Source organism: Lepidochelys kempii, chromosome 2, assembly GCF_965140285.1.
Source record: "Lepidochelys kempii isolate rLepKem1 chromosome 2, rLepKem1.hap1, whole genome shotgun sequence".
NCBI classification, from domain to species: domain Eukaryota; kingdom Metazoa; phylum Chordata; order Testudines; family Cheloniidae; genus Lepidochelys; species Lepidochelys kempii.
Genome location: NC_136381.1, coordinates 172347736 through 172367688, shown reverse-complemented (window position 1 = coordinate 172367688; position 19953 = coordinate 172347736). Strand labels below are relative to the sequence as shown.

At 40.1% G+C, this 19953-nt stretch overlaps 1 protein-coding gene across 8 annotated transcripts in view; it reads right to left on the bottom strand.

Moving 5' to 3' along the window:
• The window catches only part of EZH2 (enhancer of zeste 2 polycomb repressive complex 2 subunit), an 85225-nt gene that overhangs the window by 46660 nt on the left and 18612 nt on the right, over window positions 1-19953 (bottom strand). For 3 of the 8 annotated variants that reach the window (XR_013635370.1, XM_073332770.1, XM_073332775.1), the window contains 2 exons: window positions 1419-1542; window positions 34-162 (listed from right to left, as the gene is read on the bottom strand). Coding sequence is in view for 7 of the 8 variants with exons in the window: in XM_073332770.1 (XP_073188871.1) it covers window positions 34-162; window positions 1419-1542 (253 nt within the window). In the remaining variant the exon portion in view is untranslated. Of the gene's footprint in view, window positions 1-33; window positions 163-1380; window positions 1543-14252; window positions 14315-16612; window positions 16692-19953 lie in introns of those variants that run through there. The other 5 variants (XM_073332774.2, XM_073332771.1, XM_073332773.1 and 2 more) reach the window with 4 other exon arrangements.

The window sequence follows — 19953 nt, the reverse complement described above, 5'->3', positions numbered from 1 at the left end:
TGTAACTAGAATTACCACAACACGTTAACCAACCTCCCTGGTCCCACGCAATGAGCTCACAGAAGTCATGATGTGTACAGGCTGTATCCTACGTTGTTTCCATTCTTGATTTAAGATTTCTGTTCTTTCCAGTATCTTCTGACGATTAGAATTAAACATACTCTAAGAGTGAAAGAGAATTGTGACTGTTGCAAGCAAATTAAGAAACGAGTCAAAATTAATTTAATAACCTCTTCAAGTACTATCAGGTCTATTTTATTAACAAAGCATACATCTTTGAAAACACTAACTGCACTTAAGCAGCACCATAATACACAAAATGAACACAAATTTTACTAGAAAATAATTTTCAGCATTTCTGCCTATTTTGAAAAGTATTTTTCCTCTTAAATATTTAAATACAGAATTATGGAACAGTTATTTTTCTTTAAAGTAGCCATGTTCACCGGCAAAAAGAGGGGTCCTGTATTTCCATGATTAAACAATACAAATCACAGAAAAACATCATTTCATCATTTCCAGGTGGATTGATTTATATATAAAATCACAAAAATCCTTGACATTAATGCATATGATATAAAAGGCAAACAGACTTAAGGATCCTAGTGCCATGTTTTATTGTAAAGATTACAATTTTTACACATAGCCTATATTACCAACACTATGCTTCATGATCTAATGCTTCCGTTCCCAATAACTCAATTTTAAGTTACTCAGGCTTGATCTCAGCCATGATATGATTTTATTTTTTTAAAGGTGAGAAAGTACAGTCAGTCATTTCTGAATTATGGGAACGTGGAAATAAAAAGGCCAGCCCATCTCTACTGTTTTCCCCCCTACATTAAAGGAATTAAACAAAAATGCAGTGGAAGGGTTGTGATGGAAAAGCTCTGAACTGACTCAATATTGTCTGTGGAGAGGTACGGAGACTAACTGTACTATCCCTCCTTCCTCCTCCTACATGCACGCCATTTCTGAATGTTTGGAGATCTAGTGTTTCATGATGGTGCGGCAGGCCAGGGAGAATATGGCCATCCTCCACAGAACCAACTCCCCTAAAAACTGCAAGGATTTTTCAAGCATAAATGAACACTGATCTTTGACATATCCTGACTGAATTAAATCTGTAACTGAATGTATTGCGTAAATGCCTGCCTACAAATTCATAATTCTAAATAGACATTAATACAATTTTTGGCACTTCATAGTTCATGTTAATTGGGATGTGCAACACCTTTTATTTAAAAAAAACGACTATATCTTCTCCTTCAGAAAAAAAAATCATATTTTCCATCAAATATATACATAAAATATATTTTGTTAAGTGCAAGATTTCAATTCTAACTTATATTTCAGAAGAAAATACATTCCAATGCCTACCATATAAGATCTTCATGAAGGAGGTACAGGTGACATACCTTAACTTCATCTGCCCGGCGGAACCTCTTGAGCTGCCTCAGTCGCATATATTCTGATTTTACACGCTTCCGCCAACAAACTGGTCCCTTTTCAGATTTCTTTCCGGTCTGACCCATGATTATCCTGTAATCAACAATATCACATTAAGATTCACTGACCTAGCCACTATAGATAGGATAGTGTCTTAGAGATCATTTTACAGTGACTGAGCAGATAGATGGACAATAGGGTAAAGAAAAATCAGACATTTACAGAAAACAGTTAACCTTCCAGGACTTGATCCTGTAAGGTGCTGAACAGTCTGGCCTTAATCCAGCAAAGCAGTTAAGCGTATTTTTAATTTTAAGCATGGGAGCAATTGCACTGGAATTCAATGGGGTTACTCTCGGGCTTACAGTTAAGCACATGCTTAACTGCCACATTGCTCAGCACGTTGCAGGATCAAGCCCTTATGTAGGAAGCCAATGGAAAAGTTCAGATTCTGAGAAACACTTCACACTGTGAAGTATTGGGAAGTTAAACTTTCTAGTTATAGTTCGTATTTGAGTCTCAAACTGGAATCCACATTACTGTGAATGTCACCAGAAATATGGGAAACCAGAAGAAGATATTTAAACTAGTTACTATTCAGTACTACCATTGCAAAATGTTTTAACTATAAAAGCACTATTGTGTAAACAAGTATTATGGAGGTAAGAGTTTAAAACCGAATAAATTCACAAGATAGACAAAAAAATTCTCCAAGCTTCCTTTACTATGGTATTTAGATAAACTTGGTCCCAAATCCAGGAAAGGAAATGTATATCATTTATTTACAGACTTTCACACACAAATATTAACAACCGGACAATGAAAAAAAATCTGAGATTCATGTGTGCTTTGTATTAAAAAAACTGCACATTTTGCCAATATACCTACGAAATGGTCTCATAACAATGCCGAATACTTTAAATAGCTGTCACCATTTAAAGTACATTGCACTTCCTGGCTGCCAACAATGCTAGAACTCCTAAAACAAAGCCATTCTCTCAAGACTTGCCTATACGAAAGAAATGAACCACTACAGCCTGCTGTATTTTATCTGAAGTACTTTAACTTTCAGCAGTGCTTTATATTCACAATAACCACTCTGGCTAGCAGAGCTGAAAAAAATCCAGTGGATCAGCGACTGTAGGAAGCTCTTGGGCAAGTGTCAGCAACTTCTGCAGAATCATTTCTAGTTTTTGTGGTTGTGAAGATAACCTTCTACACGTAAACTAAAGACCAGCGCTACACTAAAAAGTTACAGAGCGCAAAAAGAAAAGGAGTACTTGTGGCACCTTAGAGACTAACCAACTTATTTGAGCATAAGCTTTCGTGAGCTACAGCTCACTTCATCAGATGCTGTAGCTCACGAAAGCTTATGCTCAAATAAATTGGTTAGTCGCTAAGGTGCCACAAGTCCTCCTTTTCTTTTTACTAAAAAGTTAGGCTGACCCAGCGACGTCACTCAGAGATGTGAAAAATCAACCAGCATTGACATCATCAGATCAACAGAATAATTTGTTTGGCGACCTAGGTAGCACCTCTCGGGGAAGTAGACTAACTACAGTGACGGGAGATCCCATTGCTTTAATTAGCATCTACACCGAAGCGCTACAGCATTTCTAGTGGAGACGTGGCCTGAGTAACCGATGCAATACTGTCTTCCTTAATCTAGAGACAGATGGTTTTAGTGCCTGTACTGTTTGTCAGAACTTTGCTACACTTCCTGAAACAGTACTGAAAACAGTTTTGTCCAGGTTACACTAATAAAAAAGTTTTCAGGAGTCAAAGAACTGTTTTTGGCAACTGTTCAGTTTCCCAGTATAGAAAGAACATGAAGAGTTCAGAGGGACTTTAGGACAATCTCATAAGTAACAACTAGAAAGCTAAAGTCTAATAAATCTCAGAATGACTTCTCCTTCATTTATATTTAAAGACGAGTCATATATAAAAGTCTCAAGAAACCTGAAATACCTATTTACACAAAAATCTGTTCTGTTCATTATGACATCTATTACTGTGCAGGGTATGGAGAAGGAAATATATTAATCTGAAATGTTGTAGATGTGTTAAGCAAAAATGTATGCCTGGGTACATTGTTGGAGAAAGACCAAAAAACACACACAGATAACTTTTTTTTTCATGGGAGTCCAATGATCCCAGAGCGCCAAACTCTCTAAATGAGCTCTCCAGTCTAGATGGGATGCATCTATAGTGACTATAATTGGCTGTCAGAAGACTGAAGAACACTACTTTCATAACACTGACAGTGAGTCCACCACACCTGGGATTTCCTTTTCAAATATACTGTTTAAGTTGCGTTTACAATTCTTTGCCAACCAGTATTGTAAAGACCTCATTCTTGAACAGGAATAAGACTTTATGCACATGGCAGAAATCACAACCCCCTATCAGCATGAGAAAAATTATCATCTGCTATGGAGAATGATGCAGAATGGTGATGGCTGACCATATGTTTACAAATCTTTTTGATGAAAGGAACGCTCTGCCTAAGTTTTGAGTCCAATGTGGCTGCTATAAACAAAGTATTGCATGGATGTTACAATGACTTTTCTCAGTTTATTCTGTGTCGTAGTCTCTCAAAGAGGGAGCATATCTGGGTTCCAGCTATCTTTTCTGGATGGAGTTTTGATCAGAAAATTGTCTAAATTAGGCAAGACAAAAATCCCTTCCCTCTTTAATTTGCCACAACTACCAGAAAGCATTTCATAAAAACTCTTGGGGTGGTAGAAAGACCAAAAAGGAGGATTTTATATTAGAAGTGATCTCTTTACGAAATGTGGTGGGATGATCTTACAGAGATATAGAAATAATATCTTATGGACACCATATGGAATCAAAAAAATATTTATAAATGAATGCAGCTTCCTGATGTCCAATAGGGACCTTCATCTTTCTTTTTAAAATTAGAAAATACCTTGAATAAAACCATTTCCCCCGAAACTGCTCAGCATTTCCTTTGTAGCATATCTGCTTGTAAAAGAGGGGGAACCCTAATTTCAACATGTTCTCATGAAAAGGGGGAGGAGGGATTCAGAACAGTCACAAACTGAAATGCATTATCCATTGTGTACTCTCTCTAAAAATCACCTGTCCAAAGTTATTGATTGCTGGTTGCCATAAAAATGGCACATGCAATCTCCAGTTACGGTAGGAAAAGCTAAGGTGGGAACTGTTAAACACCTCTCCGTCCTCATGTCAAATCTGAGGTTATGTTTGTGGTTTATTGGCTTCCACCAATAAAGAGTTTGGGGCTGGATGTGTACAGAACATTGAAAAGCCTTTTTGAAGGACAAGTTTTTCTTTCTTCCTTCCTTCCTTTCTCTCTCTATATATATAGACTGTGCTGAGGCAGGTGAAGACCAGATAGACTCTCTCATTCAGCAAAATCAGAGAGGAAGTATAATTCCGTTTCTAGAGAATGAACCCAGGTGGTCATATATGGGGTGAGAAGTCTCCTCAATAGACAAGGGAAATCCCTACAGTCACTGCCATCCTGTCAATTAGCCTGTGAAGAGAACTGCATCCTCTGAGGGGAAAAAAGTTGTAATCCCCCAGCAGTAACATCTGAGGGTGCCTAATTCTCTAATTCATTATCCGTTACATAACTTTGTTCAGCTATCATCAGTTCCTCTTTCTTTAAAAGAGTGTCCAGTAAGATAGTAGGCACTGTTTTTTACCTATAGACTAATCCGGAACCTGGATCGGATGCTTGCACTCTCTCTCAAATCCTAGGTAGGAAAGTTTCTTTATATCAAAAGGATGCTCAAGCGCTCTATGGTGTACAGGGAAGGGCCAGCATGACCATCTCACCCATCGACGAACTTGCCAGTCCAGCCAGAAGTCCATATTTGGATCCATGCAATAGAATTTAGGATAAAGACCCTCCATACACTTCTTTGGAAGTATATTTCTCCTTATGACATGGGATTAGTTCAGATTCAAAGTCCGGTTGCAAATTCAAACTTGTTTACGATCCCAACTGTAAAGGCGTATCAGTGATTTCAGCTGCAGGACAGAAAACGGTGAAGCACTTATTCAGAAATCCTGAAAGAATCTTGGGTGGAGGAAAAGGGAGAGAAATTCATGTCTTCTACCTCTTCTTTTTGTCAGTGGTGGACTATCAATCAAACATGCATGACCGGAGTCATCGTTGTCACTCTGAATAAGTGTTTATCCGATGCTGCCCATGAAGATGCAGATCCATGTGGTAGATGTGTGCAATCCCTGTAACAGACTGTTGGCAAGCCCATTTGGAACCAGTACTCAGCTCCTTCTTTCTGTATCTGAGAATCTGTCTCCTTATGCTTAGTCTTCAGTTCCGGAGTTCTAGGATCCAAATGGTCAGAACTGAAAGTACAGCGTGACGAGTTGGATCACAGAAACCCCTTTGGGACTGCCACCTAATGTGCCTAGACTACCTCTGAGCCCGTTTTCCCTGCGAGCTTGGGACTTCAGTACCTTGCCTTGCTTGAGCCAGACACTTTTGCCTGCTTCAAACACAAATCCAAGTTTGAACTACGTCCCCCACAAGCTGCAGGCTTAACTGAAAACAGCTTAAGAAGTGCTCCTGTCTCCAGCACTCAGATACCCAGCTCCCAGTAGGGTCCAAACCCCAAATAAATCCATTATAAAGCTTATACAGAGTAAACTCATAAAGTGTTTGCCCTCTGTAACACTGGTAGAGAGATATGCGCAGCTGTTTGTCCCCCTCTCCCAGGTATTAATACTTACTCTAGGTTAATTAATAAGTAAAAAGTGATTTTATTAAATATAAAAAGTAGGATTTAAGTGGTTCCAAGTGGTTAATAATAGACAGAACAAAGTAAATTACCAAGCAAAATAAAACACACAAGACTAAGCCCAATACTGTAGAAAACTGAATACAGATAAAAATCTCAACCTCAGAGATGTTTCAATAAGCTTCTTTCGCAGATTGGATGCCTTCCTAGTCTGGGCCCAATCCTTTCCCCTGGTACAGCCCTTGTTCTAGCTCAGGTGGTAGCTAGGGCATTTCTCATGACTGCAGCACCCTTTGTTCTGTTCCACCCCCTTATATATCTTTTGCACAAGGTGGGAATCCTTTGTCCCTCTCTGGGTTCCCACCCCTCCTTCTAAATGGAAAAGCACCAGGTTAAAGATGGATTCCAGTTCAGGTGACATGATCACATGTCACTGTAAGACTTCATTACCCACTTGCCAGCACACAAGTATACAGGAAGACTTACAAGTAAACAGAGCCATTTACAACCAATTGGCCTGGTTAATGGAGCCATCAAGATTCCAAGCCACCACTAATGGCCCACACTTCACATAATTACAATAGGACCTCAGAGTTATATTTCATATTTCAAGTTTCAGATACAAGAATGATACATTTATACAAATAGGATGCATACACTCAGTAGATTATTAACTTTGTAATGATACCTTACAAGAGACCTTTTTGAAGCATATTCCAGTTACATTATATTCACACTCATTAGCATACTTTCGTATCATCATCTGGAGTGCACACAGAACATCTCTTGGTGCTGGTAACAGAGTCCTTTCTCCTCACTGGTTTCTTAGTTGCACTGGCACACACAGTTCAGAAGAACGTCTCTCATGGACTGGCTCTGGATACAGAGACCGACAGCAGTAAGGGGTCTTCTGCTTTGAGGCTTTGGATCTCGTAAATGTTGGATCCTGTCTCATAACTTTTGTAGAGCATGGAACTGAAGCTGGTAAGTTCTCCAGAATTTTTTGCTGCTTCTTGAGGTATTAGAGACTGAAGCCAGTTTGTGGAATCGCTTGGAGCCTAGTGAAGTATCAGTTCTGGCGGCTGCCAATGCCCCCTACACTACTGTAGCCTGCAGTTTCTTCTGTCACAGCATCCTTGCTTAGAATAAAAGCGGAGTATCTTGAACACCCTAACAGAGACTATCATGCTTCTAGACGCACCAGGCAGCTAGTATGCACACTGGATGTCAAGAACACTAATGGAGACTACATCTGTTAAATCCCAACCTCTTAATATTCGGATCTGTTATCTCAAAACTGAAGGGTCGAATCTAACACTTCATTAAATATCTATGTAAATGTAAACAAATTAACACTACCTAAAAATAACTATATATTTTTATATCCTAAAAGCTTATGCTAAAACTATTCAGAAGGCACTGAAGAAAAGGCTCCAGGAGGAAGGCCTGAAGTTTGTTCCTGAACTTACAGCCGGTTGCAGCAGGAAGGAACTGAGGCAGCCGGAGTACCCTGCCCCTTTTATAACCTCGCCCGAACAATGTTCAGGAATGGTCAGAGAAGTGGGGGAGGGTAAACACTCCAACGGGCACTGCTAGTTAGAATTCCACTGCGTAAGCTGCATCTGGTCAGTGCATCCTATTAATGGAAATATACAGAGGACATGCAAAGAACAACTGGATTTGCATCCACGACTACAAAATTGAAAAGCTAGTGCATTGAAGCGACAAGTTGTCACAACTACTCAATTTTAAATATAAATTAGAAATCACTTCAAGGCCTGACTACAGAAATTGCAGTGGTTTAATTAAAGGCAGGAGATTAAACAGACTTAATTAAACTTCTACAACTTTGCGTGTGTACATTTACTTTGGTTTAAACCTGGCTTACAGGAGAATACACACGCAAAGTTGTAGAAGTTTACTTAAGGTGTGGCATTAAAAATGTTTTAGTTATTGATGCAACCCTTGCAACCACTGGCCAATTCCTGTGGTTTTACAATCATTTTTCTTTTCCTATCTTTAAAACCTACACAGAGAGGGGAAACTAATTAAGGGCCCAATCCTGGAAACACACAAGTAGCTTTATTCAGACAGTAAAGTTACGTATGTAAAATGTGCACAGGACTGGGCCTCAACTGACTATACAGGGAGACAATGAAAGTAATTTGTAGACTGCTATCAAATACACAGGTAAAAACAATGAACAAAAAAATTTCTCATTCACTTATAGTAATTTTATTTTTCATTACAATAAGTAAAAACATTCAAATAGAAGTAATTTTTAAGTTGAATGTATCTTTTTAACATTGTCTGTCACCCATCTATTAATTTTAAAATGGCAAGTGTTGAACATGTGAACTGTGCACTTTTGTTTCAAACCTTGCCCTAATTTGTTACAAGTTTTGCTCAATGTTTCCTAATGAAGTTAATATAACCTCCCTACACTCTAAAATGAGTGAGAGACCAATTACTATTAATTTTAAGCAGGGCTCTATTTACTTACAGCAGCCAAGGAGGTAAATTAGAACTAATTTTCTTAACCAATTAATACATCTGATACGAGTGGCATGCTGACACGTGATACATGTTCCATTCACAATGGGAGGCAAGTGAATGCAGAAAAGCAGTTCAATTTCATACCATTTTGCTGCTGAAAGCAAAAAAAGAGACAGCCTTGTTTAAAAATCCTCTCCTATTTTTCTCAGCCACTGTGGAACCATCCATCAAGGATGCACAAGCATATGGGAAACTATCACAGCTAAACTGCTTGATTTAAAGATAACTGAGTGTCTCTTGGATACCAATCCAATTAAAGGTGATACATAAAACTCCCCTGAAGTGGCAAAAAGGGGGGCTAGGAATTTCCCCATCAGAATAACTAATAAAGAGAAATTAAACCCTGGCCTAAGAGTACAAGATGGGGCATAGTTGCAATATGTTTTAAGACGTAAATATTAGAAACTTATATGAACATTACTACATTTTCAGTTATGTAAATATGCATGCAAAACAGACTAATGCACAATACATTACTCTTAATCCACACTTCTAATTCATTGTACAGAAAAGGTTGTCTATAGCATGTCACAAAATTTCTTAAACAGCACTGTGTAGTAATACCTTTATTATCCTAACCAATACTTTTAATCCTTTAACTCTCAGTTTTCCAAAGAGAAGTTGTAAATGAAAACTGCTGTAGCCCAAAACATCTACAGAACATTTGTCTTTTCAGTAGATGTTATCTTCTCTTCCCTGCATTTTGCCCATAAAAAAAAAAAAATCCTTCTTTTGGGCCAAGTTCAGTCTTTAAAAGATTTGTACATAGTTCTTATTCATATATATACACACGATTTTCACTGAAATATGGAGGGCAGAATTTGGTCCTTTGGATTTTCACTTGAAAAACTATAACTTAAATTTTTGACAAGTATGAAGAAAAGTTGATACTATGCTTCCTGAAACTCCTGTGTTACAAAATAGGCTCAGTAAGAGTACCAAAATTTATTCCTTAGCTAAAAAAAGAGAAACTTTCAAAAACGTCAGTCTTTCCAATAAAAATAACCTAAAGTATCTTCCCTTTCTTTTACATTTTATATTTTGCAACAATATTTATACTTTACAAAGACTGTACTTTACAATTTCTAAAATAGACTATTTTGTTGCTGTGTACTACTTAAAATCTAATTATCACCAAGTACAGTTGGCCAACGATGGCTAACTAGTATTTGTATAAGTCAAACTCTATTTAAAAATATCTTCCACAAACAGTTGCTGAGTTTTCTGAACAACAACTATTTTTACTTTGCACACTGAATTTAAAAGGGGACACACACACACACTCTCTCTCTCTCTCTCTCAGGTCCAATGACTATTCCTCTGTGGATACATATATAGTCATTGGGCCAGAGAGAGAGAGCGCATGACTGCAGTACAGTGGTTAGGGTACCACCCCCCCCCCCCCCCACCACCACACACGGTCCAGCCCAACTGCTTCAATGACTAATTATTTATCCACAGTGGAATAGCTTCAATAAGAGAGAATGAGGAAGCCATACATCAGCGTCTCTCATAGATCAGTGGTTAGAGCACTCTATTGAGAGGTGGGAGAGCCCTGTTCAAATTCTCTCCCCGCACTGGCAGAGAGGAGGGAATTGAACCTGGGTCTCCCACATACCAGGTTAGTGCTTTAACCACTGGGCTAAAAGTTATAAGATGGACACCACCACCCCACTTCCTGCACTCCTCCCCCACAAATTCTGAATGGGGCCTGATCTAGTCAGCAGCCTCTGTTTACACCTACACCTACAGATCACACCCATACGACAACCAAATGCCTATCTTCTTCTCGTTTGTGTATCACTGTGGGGCTTAGGAAGGAGACAGGCTGTTGACTCTGGGCCTCAACAGCTACAGGTCTATTGGTATAGCAAAACCTTATTTAAAAACTTGATATTTTATTTTAAAGAAAAATAAAATGTCAGCTTACTTTCATCCTTAACTGTAGGTTATAGCGCACCCCATTTCCATAGGGAAAAAAGCCCCTCCAAGGTCAGCCAACCTGTGTATTTCAAACACCAAACCCAACTGCCTCCTAAAATCCCTAGCTCTGATATATAAAACACAGAAGATTAATATATATATATATATACACACACACACACACACACTTCATCATTAACACAGTCACATCACAGAAAATTCAATCCTTGTTGACTTAGACACATTAAAAAAAGGTGGGAACAAATACGTAATACTGTTTCACTAGTCCATACTATGTAAGATAACAAGAACAACAATTTTCTATAAAGGACCTCAGTTTACAATAAAATTTCTAAAAATCTCCTTTCACCATCAAATTAAAATCTACCCACAAACCTGATGATTTAAAAAATACTATAATACTGTAGGTACTAAAAATCTGGAACATTTAGAAAGTTCAGATTTACAGTTAAAAGCTCTTGCCTCCAACTCTGCCTGTAAAGTAATAATTTTTTCTCATTATCATAGCTTGACAACTCCACTTGATAACTACAAGTAGGAAACATTCTCAATAGCCCCATCCCTCCCAGTCACATTCTCCCTACCTCTAAAGTCCCCTACTCCAAGTGGACCACTCACTCTTCACTGAAGCCGGGAACAACCACTGACAGTTAAAAGTTTAACAGTTGATAATAATGCTCTGATGAGACATCTGCAATAATGTAGGTGGAAGCTTGACAGGGACTCTGAGCCAGGGAGCTAAAGAGGCTCAACAGTCATATGAGCTGGCACCTTTGACAGTTTGCACCTTAAATCAGTCATGTCAGCCAAAGTATGGACATAAGGACATATTTTAAACAGACCAATGGCAAGTAGCTTGGATGCAGCTGGTGCTATGTAAGTAAGTGAAGGACACTAAGTGGGTGTGCTAGTGCACAACACACAAGCCCTCACTGTTTGGAAACTGCTCAATGTCAAATTTCTGAGGCCTCAACTCTCTCCCTGCCTGCCCACCCCAAACTCTAAACGCACACAGAGTTTTAGCAGTGAGTACGATAAATCTTCTTGGCTGCAGACCTCTTGGATAAAAATGTGTCAAAGATTGGCTACAAACTGAAAAATACAGTTCAAATGAAGTTTACACTGAAGTTACACTGATCCCCAAATAATAGCCCCTGATTCTGTGCAAGATCATGGAATCACAAAGCCTGAGAGTTAGGATTTCTATAGGGTAAAAGTCTGACGAATTACTATTAGATTATTTATAAAGAACCAATTACAAGACTATGTACACTAAAATTGAGTAACTGGAAAAAATTCTGATAAAATGGCTTGGACTCACTCGGAATAAATATATTCATATTATAATAGAAGATTAACCACTGGAGTATTTATAGATAAGGCTCACAGAAGTCACGAATTCCGTGACTTTCTGTGACCTCTCCATGACTTCTACAGTGGCCGGCGTGCCTGGCCCGGGGCTGCTGAGCTCCCCAGAAGGGTGAAAGGAACTCCCCTCCCTCCGGTCCTAGCTCCACGTGCTACCTTTGCCTGCAGGCACTGCCCCCGCAGCTCCAATTGGCCGCGGTTCCCAGCCAATGGGAGCTGCAGAACCGGGGCTTGGGGTGGAATGGAGGCAGCATGTGGATCTAGGGTTGCTGCTTCCCAGGAACCAGGTAGGGAGCCTGTCCCAGCCCTACTCCCCCGCAGACCCCCCCCCCGCACCACGACTCCCCCCCAGCAGCACAAACCCCCAGGCCACACACCCCTCCCCAGCACCTGCGCCCCCTCCCAGGCTGCCACCCAAGTTTTAGTCAGGAGTATATAGTAAAAGTCATAGAAAGGTCATGGGCAGTAAATTTTTCTTTACTGCCCGTGACCCGTCCATTACTTTTACTAAAAATATCCATGATTAAAATGTAGCCTGACTTATAGATGCTTACTGAATTTGGCATCACAAAATGCACTCAAATGAAAGTAACATCGATTTAGCCTTACTATTTAAAGCTTAAATTAATTTTAAGCACAATCCACATAGATACTTTTAGATGGGCACTGATGGACTCTTGAAAACTTCCTTTTGGAGTAAGCACATGGGTCTAGACCAGGGGTTCTCACGAAATTTTTTGGTGGCCTCAGACTGCCACTCACAATTTTTCCTAAAACACTCAATTAGCTTTAGGAAAAACAAATAAATATGCATATATACATGTCCAAATCACTGTAATTTATGCAGGGTTTCTTCACAGACTCAGTAATAAAAATAATTAGTTTTCTCTGTTCTTTACCTTGGACCTAAACAGAACAGAAACAAATAATGTGCTTTGCATGTTCCTGTCCCTTCTTGTTATTGTTTCTTTTGTCTTTATTTTTTTTTTTGGTTGCTTATTTTTTTAAGACTTGCTAGTAGTAAGTCTGTTTCTGTGAAAAGTGATATTTGTATTTTGTTAATATCACTTTTCACAGCAGCAGACTTCCTAGCTAGCAGGGAGGAAATGAAAAGTGATATAAACAAACATACAAATATCACTTTTCACAACAGACTTACTCAGCTCTCGCAAGCTGGGGGACAAATTAAGTCATGGATGGGGAGGTGGGTAGGGAGGCAGCTCGGGCCAGAGGTGATGGGGGGGGGGGGGAGGAGTGTTTGAGTCCGGGGACTGGAGCCACGCTGCTGGGGACTGGGGTCGGAGGATGCAGTGAGGGCCGGGGCGATGGGGAGGCAGCTCAGGGCCAGAGGTGACGGGTGCAGGAGAGAGCTTGGTGTCGGCAGTCACTGCCACAGGGCCCCACGGGTGGAGTCTGAAACCCTGCAGCTGGGGGTCAGGGCCCACTGCTGCATGGCTGGAGCCCAGGGCCCGAGGAGGCAGCAGGTGAGGGTGGAGGGAGGAGCCTGTAGCCAGGGAATGGAGCCCGCCACCACACAGCTGGAGCCTGCCTGCTCCTCCAGCATTTGTGGCTCCAGAGGGGGACAGGGCCCAACCCCTACTGGCAGTCCTGGGGGGAGGGCCACTGCTTTGACCCCACCCCTCACTCACCACCCAGGGGGCTGCGGCCGCACAAGAAGCCCCTAGTGGCCGCATTCGAGAAACGCTGGTCTAGACTCCCAGTCTTTGCAAGGGACTTTTTGAAGCGTATGCCAACCAGACTTAAAAACTTTCCATTTTTAATAAATGTAAAGGTGTCAGCTATCTGAGTACGGATATTTGTTTCAATTGCCAGGAGCCAAAATTACCACAGTGTAGACAGGTGTAATTCTAATTGAAATCTATGAAATGTATTCATTGGTGGTTTACACTACCACCTAAGTGGGTTTGGTAATTGAAGTAAGTAACAACTTTCACCTATCTGGCATCCTGTGGTTGTGCAAAATTAATGTAACTAGGATATGGAAAAGACGACAAATACAACAGGGAAAGGGAACCAACAGTAGGGCACACAACGAAACAGCCACCCCACCGCACCCTCTTACAACCTCCAGTTAATTACTTTTCCTTCTATACTCTCCTCCCATAATGCAGAACTACAAGTTACTACTGCCTACATTTAGATCTATATTGTAGTTACCTTGCATCAGTTCGCTTGGACAAAGGGATCTTCAACCTGGCACACCTGGGCAGCAGAGGATACTTTTAAAAACAAAACAAAACAAACCCAGACTATGCTAAATGGATATAAGCCACTAAAACAGATTTAAGAGTGCCAACACAGGGGAGATACACAGATTCAGCTAAATACATTTCAAAACAGATTTAGTTAAATTGGTAAAATGTGTGTGCACAGATCAGAAGGCATAGAGAGAATGTACTTCTGCAAGGCCCAAGCTGTGAAGCCACCTTCTTGTCAAAACAAAGCTGGTTTTATTTAATTTATTTACTTATTTAAAGAAATCACAAACGATATGCAAGTTGCAGCTGACAAAATGCATGTACATACAGTCTCATCTTTACGTACCCTAGACTATAGTCTCAGGACAGCTATTTACATAGTGTGAGTAACCCAAGGGCTGTCTTCTGAGCTAGTTACACTTTTACCCTTTTCTAAAAAAAAGTAATCAGTTAAAAATATACCATGATTTGACTACATTCAGTCTTGAATAGTCTTAGAAAGACATCCTAGAACAAAAGAAATTATTTTAAATATTTTTCTATTTCATACTAATGATTTTTGACAAATTAACTTCAAGTTCATTTCAGAACAAGAGTCATAGATTCATAAGGAAGCCATGTCTGTCTTGTAAACAGAGGCTGCAAGAGCTAGTTTAGAGGCACTCCTCAGAAGAACCTAGATCCCTTGGTTTGCAGCAAGGAAAAGATACAGTGGAGGAAATTCATCCCTGTGTTCGCACTGAGCCAGGTGCAGAGATGGAAGGGGAGTTTGTCTGCTCCTCCCAAATGCTGAGTTTACCATTGGGTAGTTCAACCCACAGTTTAGGTGAAAGCAGCTCTGAAGGCTGCCTTTACTGAAATGGGCCCTTTGGCCCATTGTGCTATCTGGGAATAAATGGAGTGTAGGAACACACCAACCACATCCTTTAACCCCTTGAACCATAATCCCTGGAGGGCAGGGACATAAAAATGGTAAAGTCAGATCTGTTCCTGCAAAGGAAACAGACAACTGTTTTGTGGCCAGTTTATGCCAACTATGCCAGTGTCTCCCTCTGCCAAAACACAATCTCTTTTATTGGAGGGTGATGGAGGAAAAGAGAAAGATTAAGTACACAGGATGACAAACAGATATGCTGTACGCAAGCCTGTATGTTATCAGGAAGGAGAGAACTGACATTCCCAGGTGCTATCCAAGTTTGATTTTACAAGCTGTAATTGTCTTATCTAAAACTCTCCCCCTTAATGAGAAAGGACAAAAACCAAGTTAACTATGTCTTGTTAGTTTGAGCATTTAAAGGATGTTTATCCAACGCCATAAATTATAGCTTTTACAACATCATTTGGAGTAGCACCATCTCCCTGAGGTGTTTGCCTCTGCCTCCACTTCCAAGTGCAGCCAAGCAACAGCTGTGGCTAGCATTTTTTTCTATTTGGTCATCTAGTCCTGCTCTGAGTAAACAACATGGTGGTAAAAACAGTGACTTCTCTACACTAGTGCCCCCCAGTAAAAGTGCAATGATAGAAGATTTCGCAAAAAAAGAGGCTAGTGTAGAAAATGTCAAGTTCAACTTTGTCTCACACTACTTCGTTACTTTAGTAATTTCCCATACATCTCTTTTGTGAGACCACCACTTCACCCTCATTAAAATTTCAGATGGAAGTAAACTGAAAATCGATTAAAGTGTGGTTACACCCATCCTCCTTCATAAACACACTGCAAAAATAATAGGGTCCATGAAATAGGGTCCATACTAGAAATTAGTTTCTAGTATGTTTTTTTTCTTTGTTTATGGCCCTTGCCTCTACTTCAAGTATTTGGCAAGTTGCTCTAACATTATACGCAGCAGAGCATTGCACAAGATGCTGAGATATCATAAATGTTATGCTGAGACATTCCCACAAGTAACGAAAAACTTCTCCCAGCTGCATCCTCCATGGATTCAGATTCTGGCAGAAAGGGTGGGAAGACTGGGAGCACAATCCCAACTACTACTTGGATAGGAGAGATAATTCATTGGACTCTAGTTTATGCCAAGGCATGCCATTTCCTTGGTATGTCTTGCTGGTCCCAAAACCCTTTCAAGTCTTATTTCACTTTATCTTTTAATAGCTGTTGTCATTGTTCAAAGCCATTACACCTCTGACAGTCTTAATATCAGATGTAGGTTTCTTTCCCTTGGAACATGCAAATAATATGTAAATAACTTGTCACACTCTAAATTTATTTTCTTAATTTAAAGGCAGATTTAAGACTCATACAATACAATATTAAATGCCTCTAAACAGGATAAGAAGTTGTAAGTATAGAACAGCACTTACACTGTCACTGCACAGTCCTCTCTCTGTTCCCCAAGCTTGGAAAATGTGTCATCTCCTCACTGGTTTCTTGAAGTCTTTTCTGTTACCACAAGCAAATTAGAGAAAAAGCCACTTTTGTTAAGCCAAACCCACACCTCTCTGGATTGTCACCTGCATCTCTTTAAATGCACCTCCTTTCTGATCCTTGAGGTTATTTTCATGGTGAACCCCTACTTGTGACACTTTCTGGGATAAGAACTCTTTGACCAAAACCTCAAACTATAAATACGGCTCCAAACACCCTTCTCTTCTCTATCACTCACAAGAGATTTTTTCCCCCACTGTCATACATTTGGGGCAGCTTGCAAGATATTTCCTGTGCATCACTCTACTCTGACCCTTTTGTCAGAGACTACCTGTCAGGAATTATTTTCCCTCCCTTGACTTCAAGGGTCTCTCCAATTCCTCCTTGCTCCAGTCCTTGGTCAGATATACCTGACACTGTTCAAAGATGTTTACCCATTTCTAGTTCATTGTTTAAAAGATTATCTTTCCTCTATTGTCACTTGTGGGAAAGTCACCACTTTCTCATATGTGATATCCATCTCAATTTTTTAAGATACTACTCTTATGCCCATTTTCCTGATTAAATTGGTTTAAGAGACTTCTTGGTTCCCCCATTCCTTTTCAAATGCTTATTAGGAGGGTCTAATCACTACAGTAGACTCAGTCCACTTTTGCCTCTTACCCCTTTCTCTGGGTGATTTTCTTCACCCAGTGTTTCAGCTGTTAGACAAATTCATTGTTTTACAGAGGTTGCATTTTTTGCAACAGTAACCCCTCTTACTAAGATTTCTACCTTCTAATGAAATTTAAGTTATTGATAGGTATCACATTTTCTGTTACAGCTATATTTACACTAGCCTCAGATCTTCCATCACTACAAATAGTAACACTGGTAGTAACCAGAAGAGCAAGTTTAGATGACCAGAGGTAAAAATGCTGACAGATGCCTCAATCCAACCTACACTAGTGTCTTCCCACCACTGCTACCAGGAGTAGTGCAATGAGGAGATATTTCTACACCACTACAAAAAGGCACTAGTCTGGACAAGGCTTTAGTAAATCTATGTAGTTTCCAAGTTCAGTTTCCAGTTAGTATCAGGAACTGGCAAACACTGGAAAAACATTTTGAGTGTGCTAAAGTAGACAAGTCAAAAAAATAGTGATGTCAGACTCGTTTAATTAAACTTACTTTCAGAGGCTTAACTAAACAGGCTATAAACATGGCTCTGTTCACTGAATCTTTATCTATGCTACTAATCCAACTACTTTCCATTTTGCCAGAAATTACCACCATATAGACAAGGCCATGGGGCTTGCATCAAACTACTAAATGACAGAACCAGTTACAATCACATTTGGATTACTTTGCTTTCCCCTCTTCCCCAACCCCCTCTTTGGTTCTAAGGAATGTAACACTCCTTTCACAATGCTTTGGCCTCTTGTTTTCCCCTAACAGCCCCTTATCTATCTATCTAAGTAAATACCAGTCTCATTATTAAATAGGCAAAACTTTATAAGCATTTTGCATCCACTCCTCACATTACAAATTTATTCCTAGAGACTGTACTTAAGTATAACAATTATAAATTGGACATACAGGCAGATTAAATCCTCAGTAACAAAGACCTTAAATTTCTCCCTTCTTTATCTAAGGAGATAGGTAGGGCCCTACCAAATTCACGATCCACTTTGGTCATTTTTATGGTCAGGATTTTTAAAATAGTAAATTTTGTTATTTCAGCTATTTAAATCTGAAATTTCACTGTGTTATAATTGTAGCGGTCCTGACTCAAAAAGGAGTCGTGTGTACAGGTCTCAAGGTTATTGTAGGGGGGTTGCAGCACTGCTACCCTTACTTTGGCACTGCCTTCAGAGCTGGGCAGCTAGAGAGTGGCAGCTGCTGGTTGGGAGCCCAGCTCTGAAGGCAGAGCTGCCATCAGCAGCAGCACAGAAGTAACGATGACATGGTATGGTATTGCCACCCTTACTTCTGTGCTGCTGCCTGCAGAGCTGTGGCCTCAATCAGCTGCCCACTCTCCGGCTGCCCAGCTTTGAACAGAGCAGCACAGAAGTAAGGGTGGCGTGGTATGGTATCGCCACCCTTACTTCTGCGCTGCTACTGGCTGGGCACTGCCTTCAGAGCTGGGCGCCCGGCCAGCAGTCGCTGCTCCAAATTAAAGATTACTTTATTTCTTTAAAGGTTTCTCTTAAAATTCTTCCCACACCACCATCACTACTCCTGGGGGAATTCTGCGCATCTGCGGATGCACAGAATTAATCTGTCTCGAATAATTTTGTATTTTCCCACAAACATTTTACCTAAGTGATACAGTTCTGCCTTTTGCCCACCAGAGGCCGTTGTGGCACCAGAACGGCCAGCCAAGAAGTGCTACAGGTCCTTCTCTCTCCCTCAGCTCCTCTGTTACCCCGTCTCCCCCAAGCCTTTGCACTTTGCTTCTGACACGTGAGAAGAAACACCGTTTCCGGTGTCTTCTAAACACCGTTCTGAATCGTAATTTAAATGAATTACACAAAGTTCTGTATTCATAGATATTTAGGTCAGAAGGGACCATTATGGTCATCTAGTCTGACCTCCTGCACAATGCAGGCCACAGAATTTCACCCACCACTCCTGTGAAAAACCTCTCACCTATGACTGAGCTATTGAAGTTCTCAAATTGTGGTTTGAAGACTTCAAGGAGCAGAGAATCCTCCAGCAAGTGACACGTGCCCCATGCTACAGAGAAAGGCAAAAAACCTCCAGGGCCTCTTCCAATCGGCCCTGGAGAAAAATTCCTTCCCCACCCCAAATATGGCAATCAGCTAAACCCTGAGCATATAGGCAAGATTCACCAGCCAGATACCACAGAAAATTCTTTCCTGGGTAACTCAGATCCCACCCCATCTAATATCCCATCACAGGCCATTGGGCCTATTTACCATGAATATTTAATCACCAAAACCATGTTATCCCATCATAAGTATTAATATGCCTAGTAAGGAAACTGTGTGTCTAAATAAATAAATAAATAAATACCAGAATCTTTTTTCTGAGGGGGTCTGTATTGTTACAGACATACTTGCTGACAGATATTTTGAAATAAATTACCAAAATAATTGTAATTGGCATGATTATATTATGTTATTTTGACAAATAAAATATACAGAATTTTCAAATATTGTGTGCAGAATTTTGAGGCGCAGAATTCCCTCAAGAGCATGTGTGTATATACAATATATATTCATGCATTCATGGGTGACCAGGGGATACGTTCTCTAGAACTTCAAATAATTAA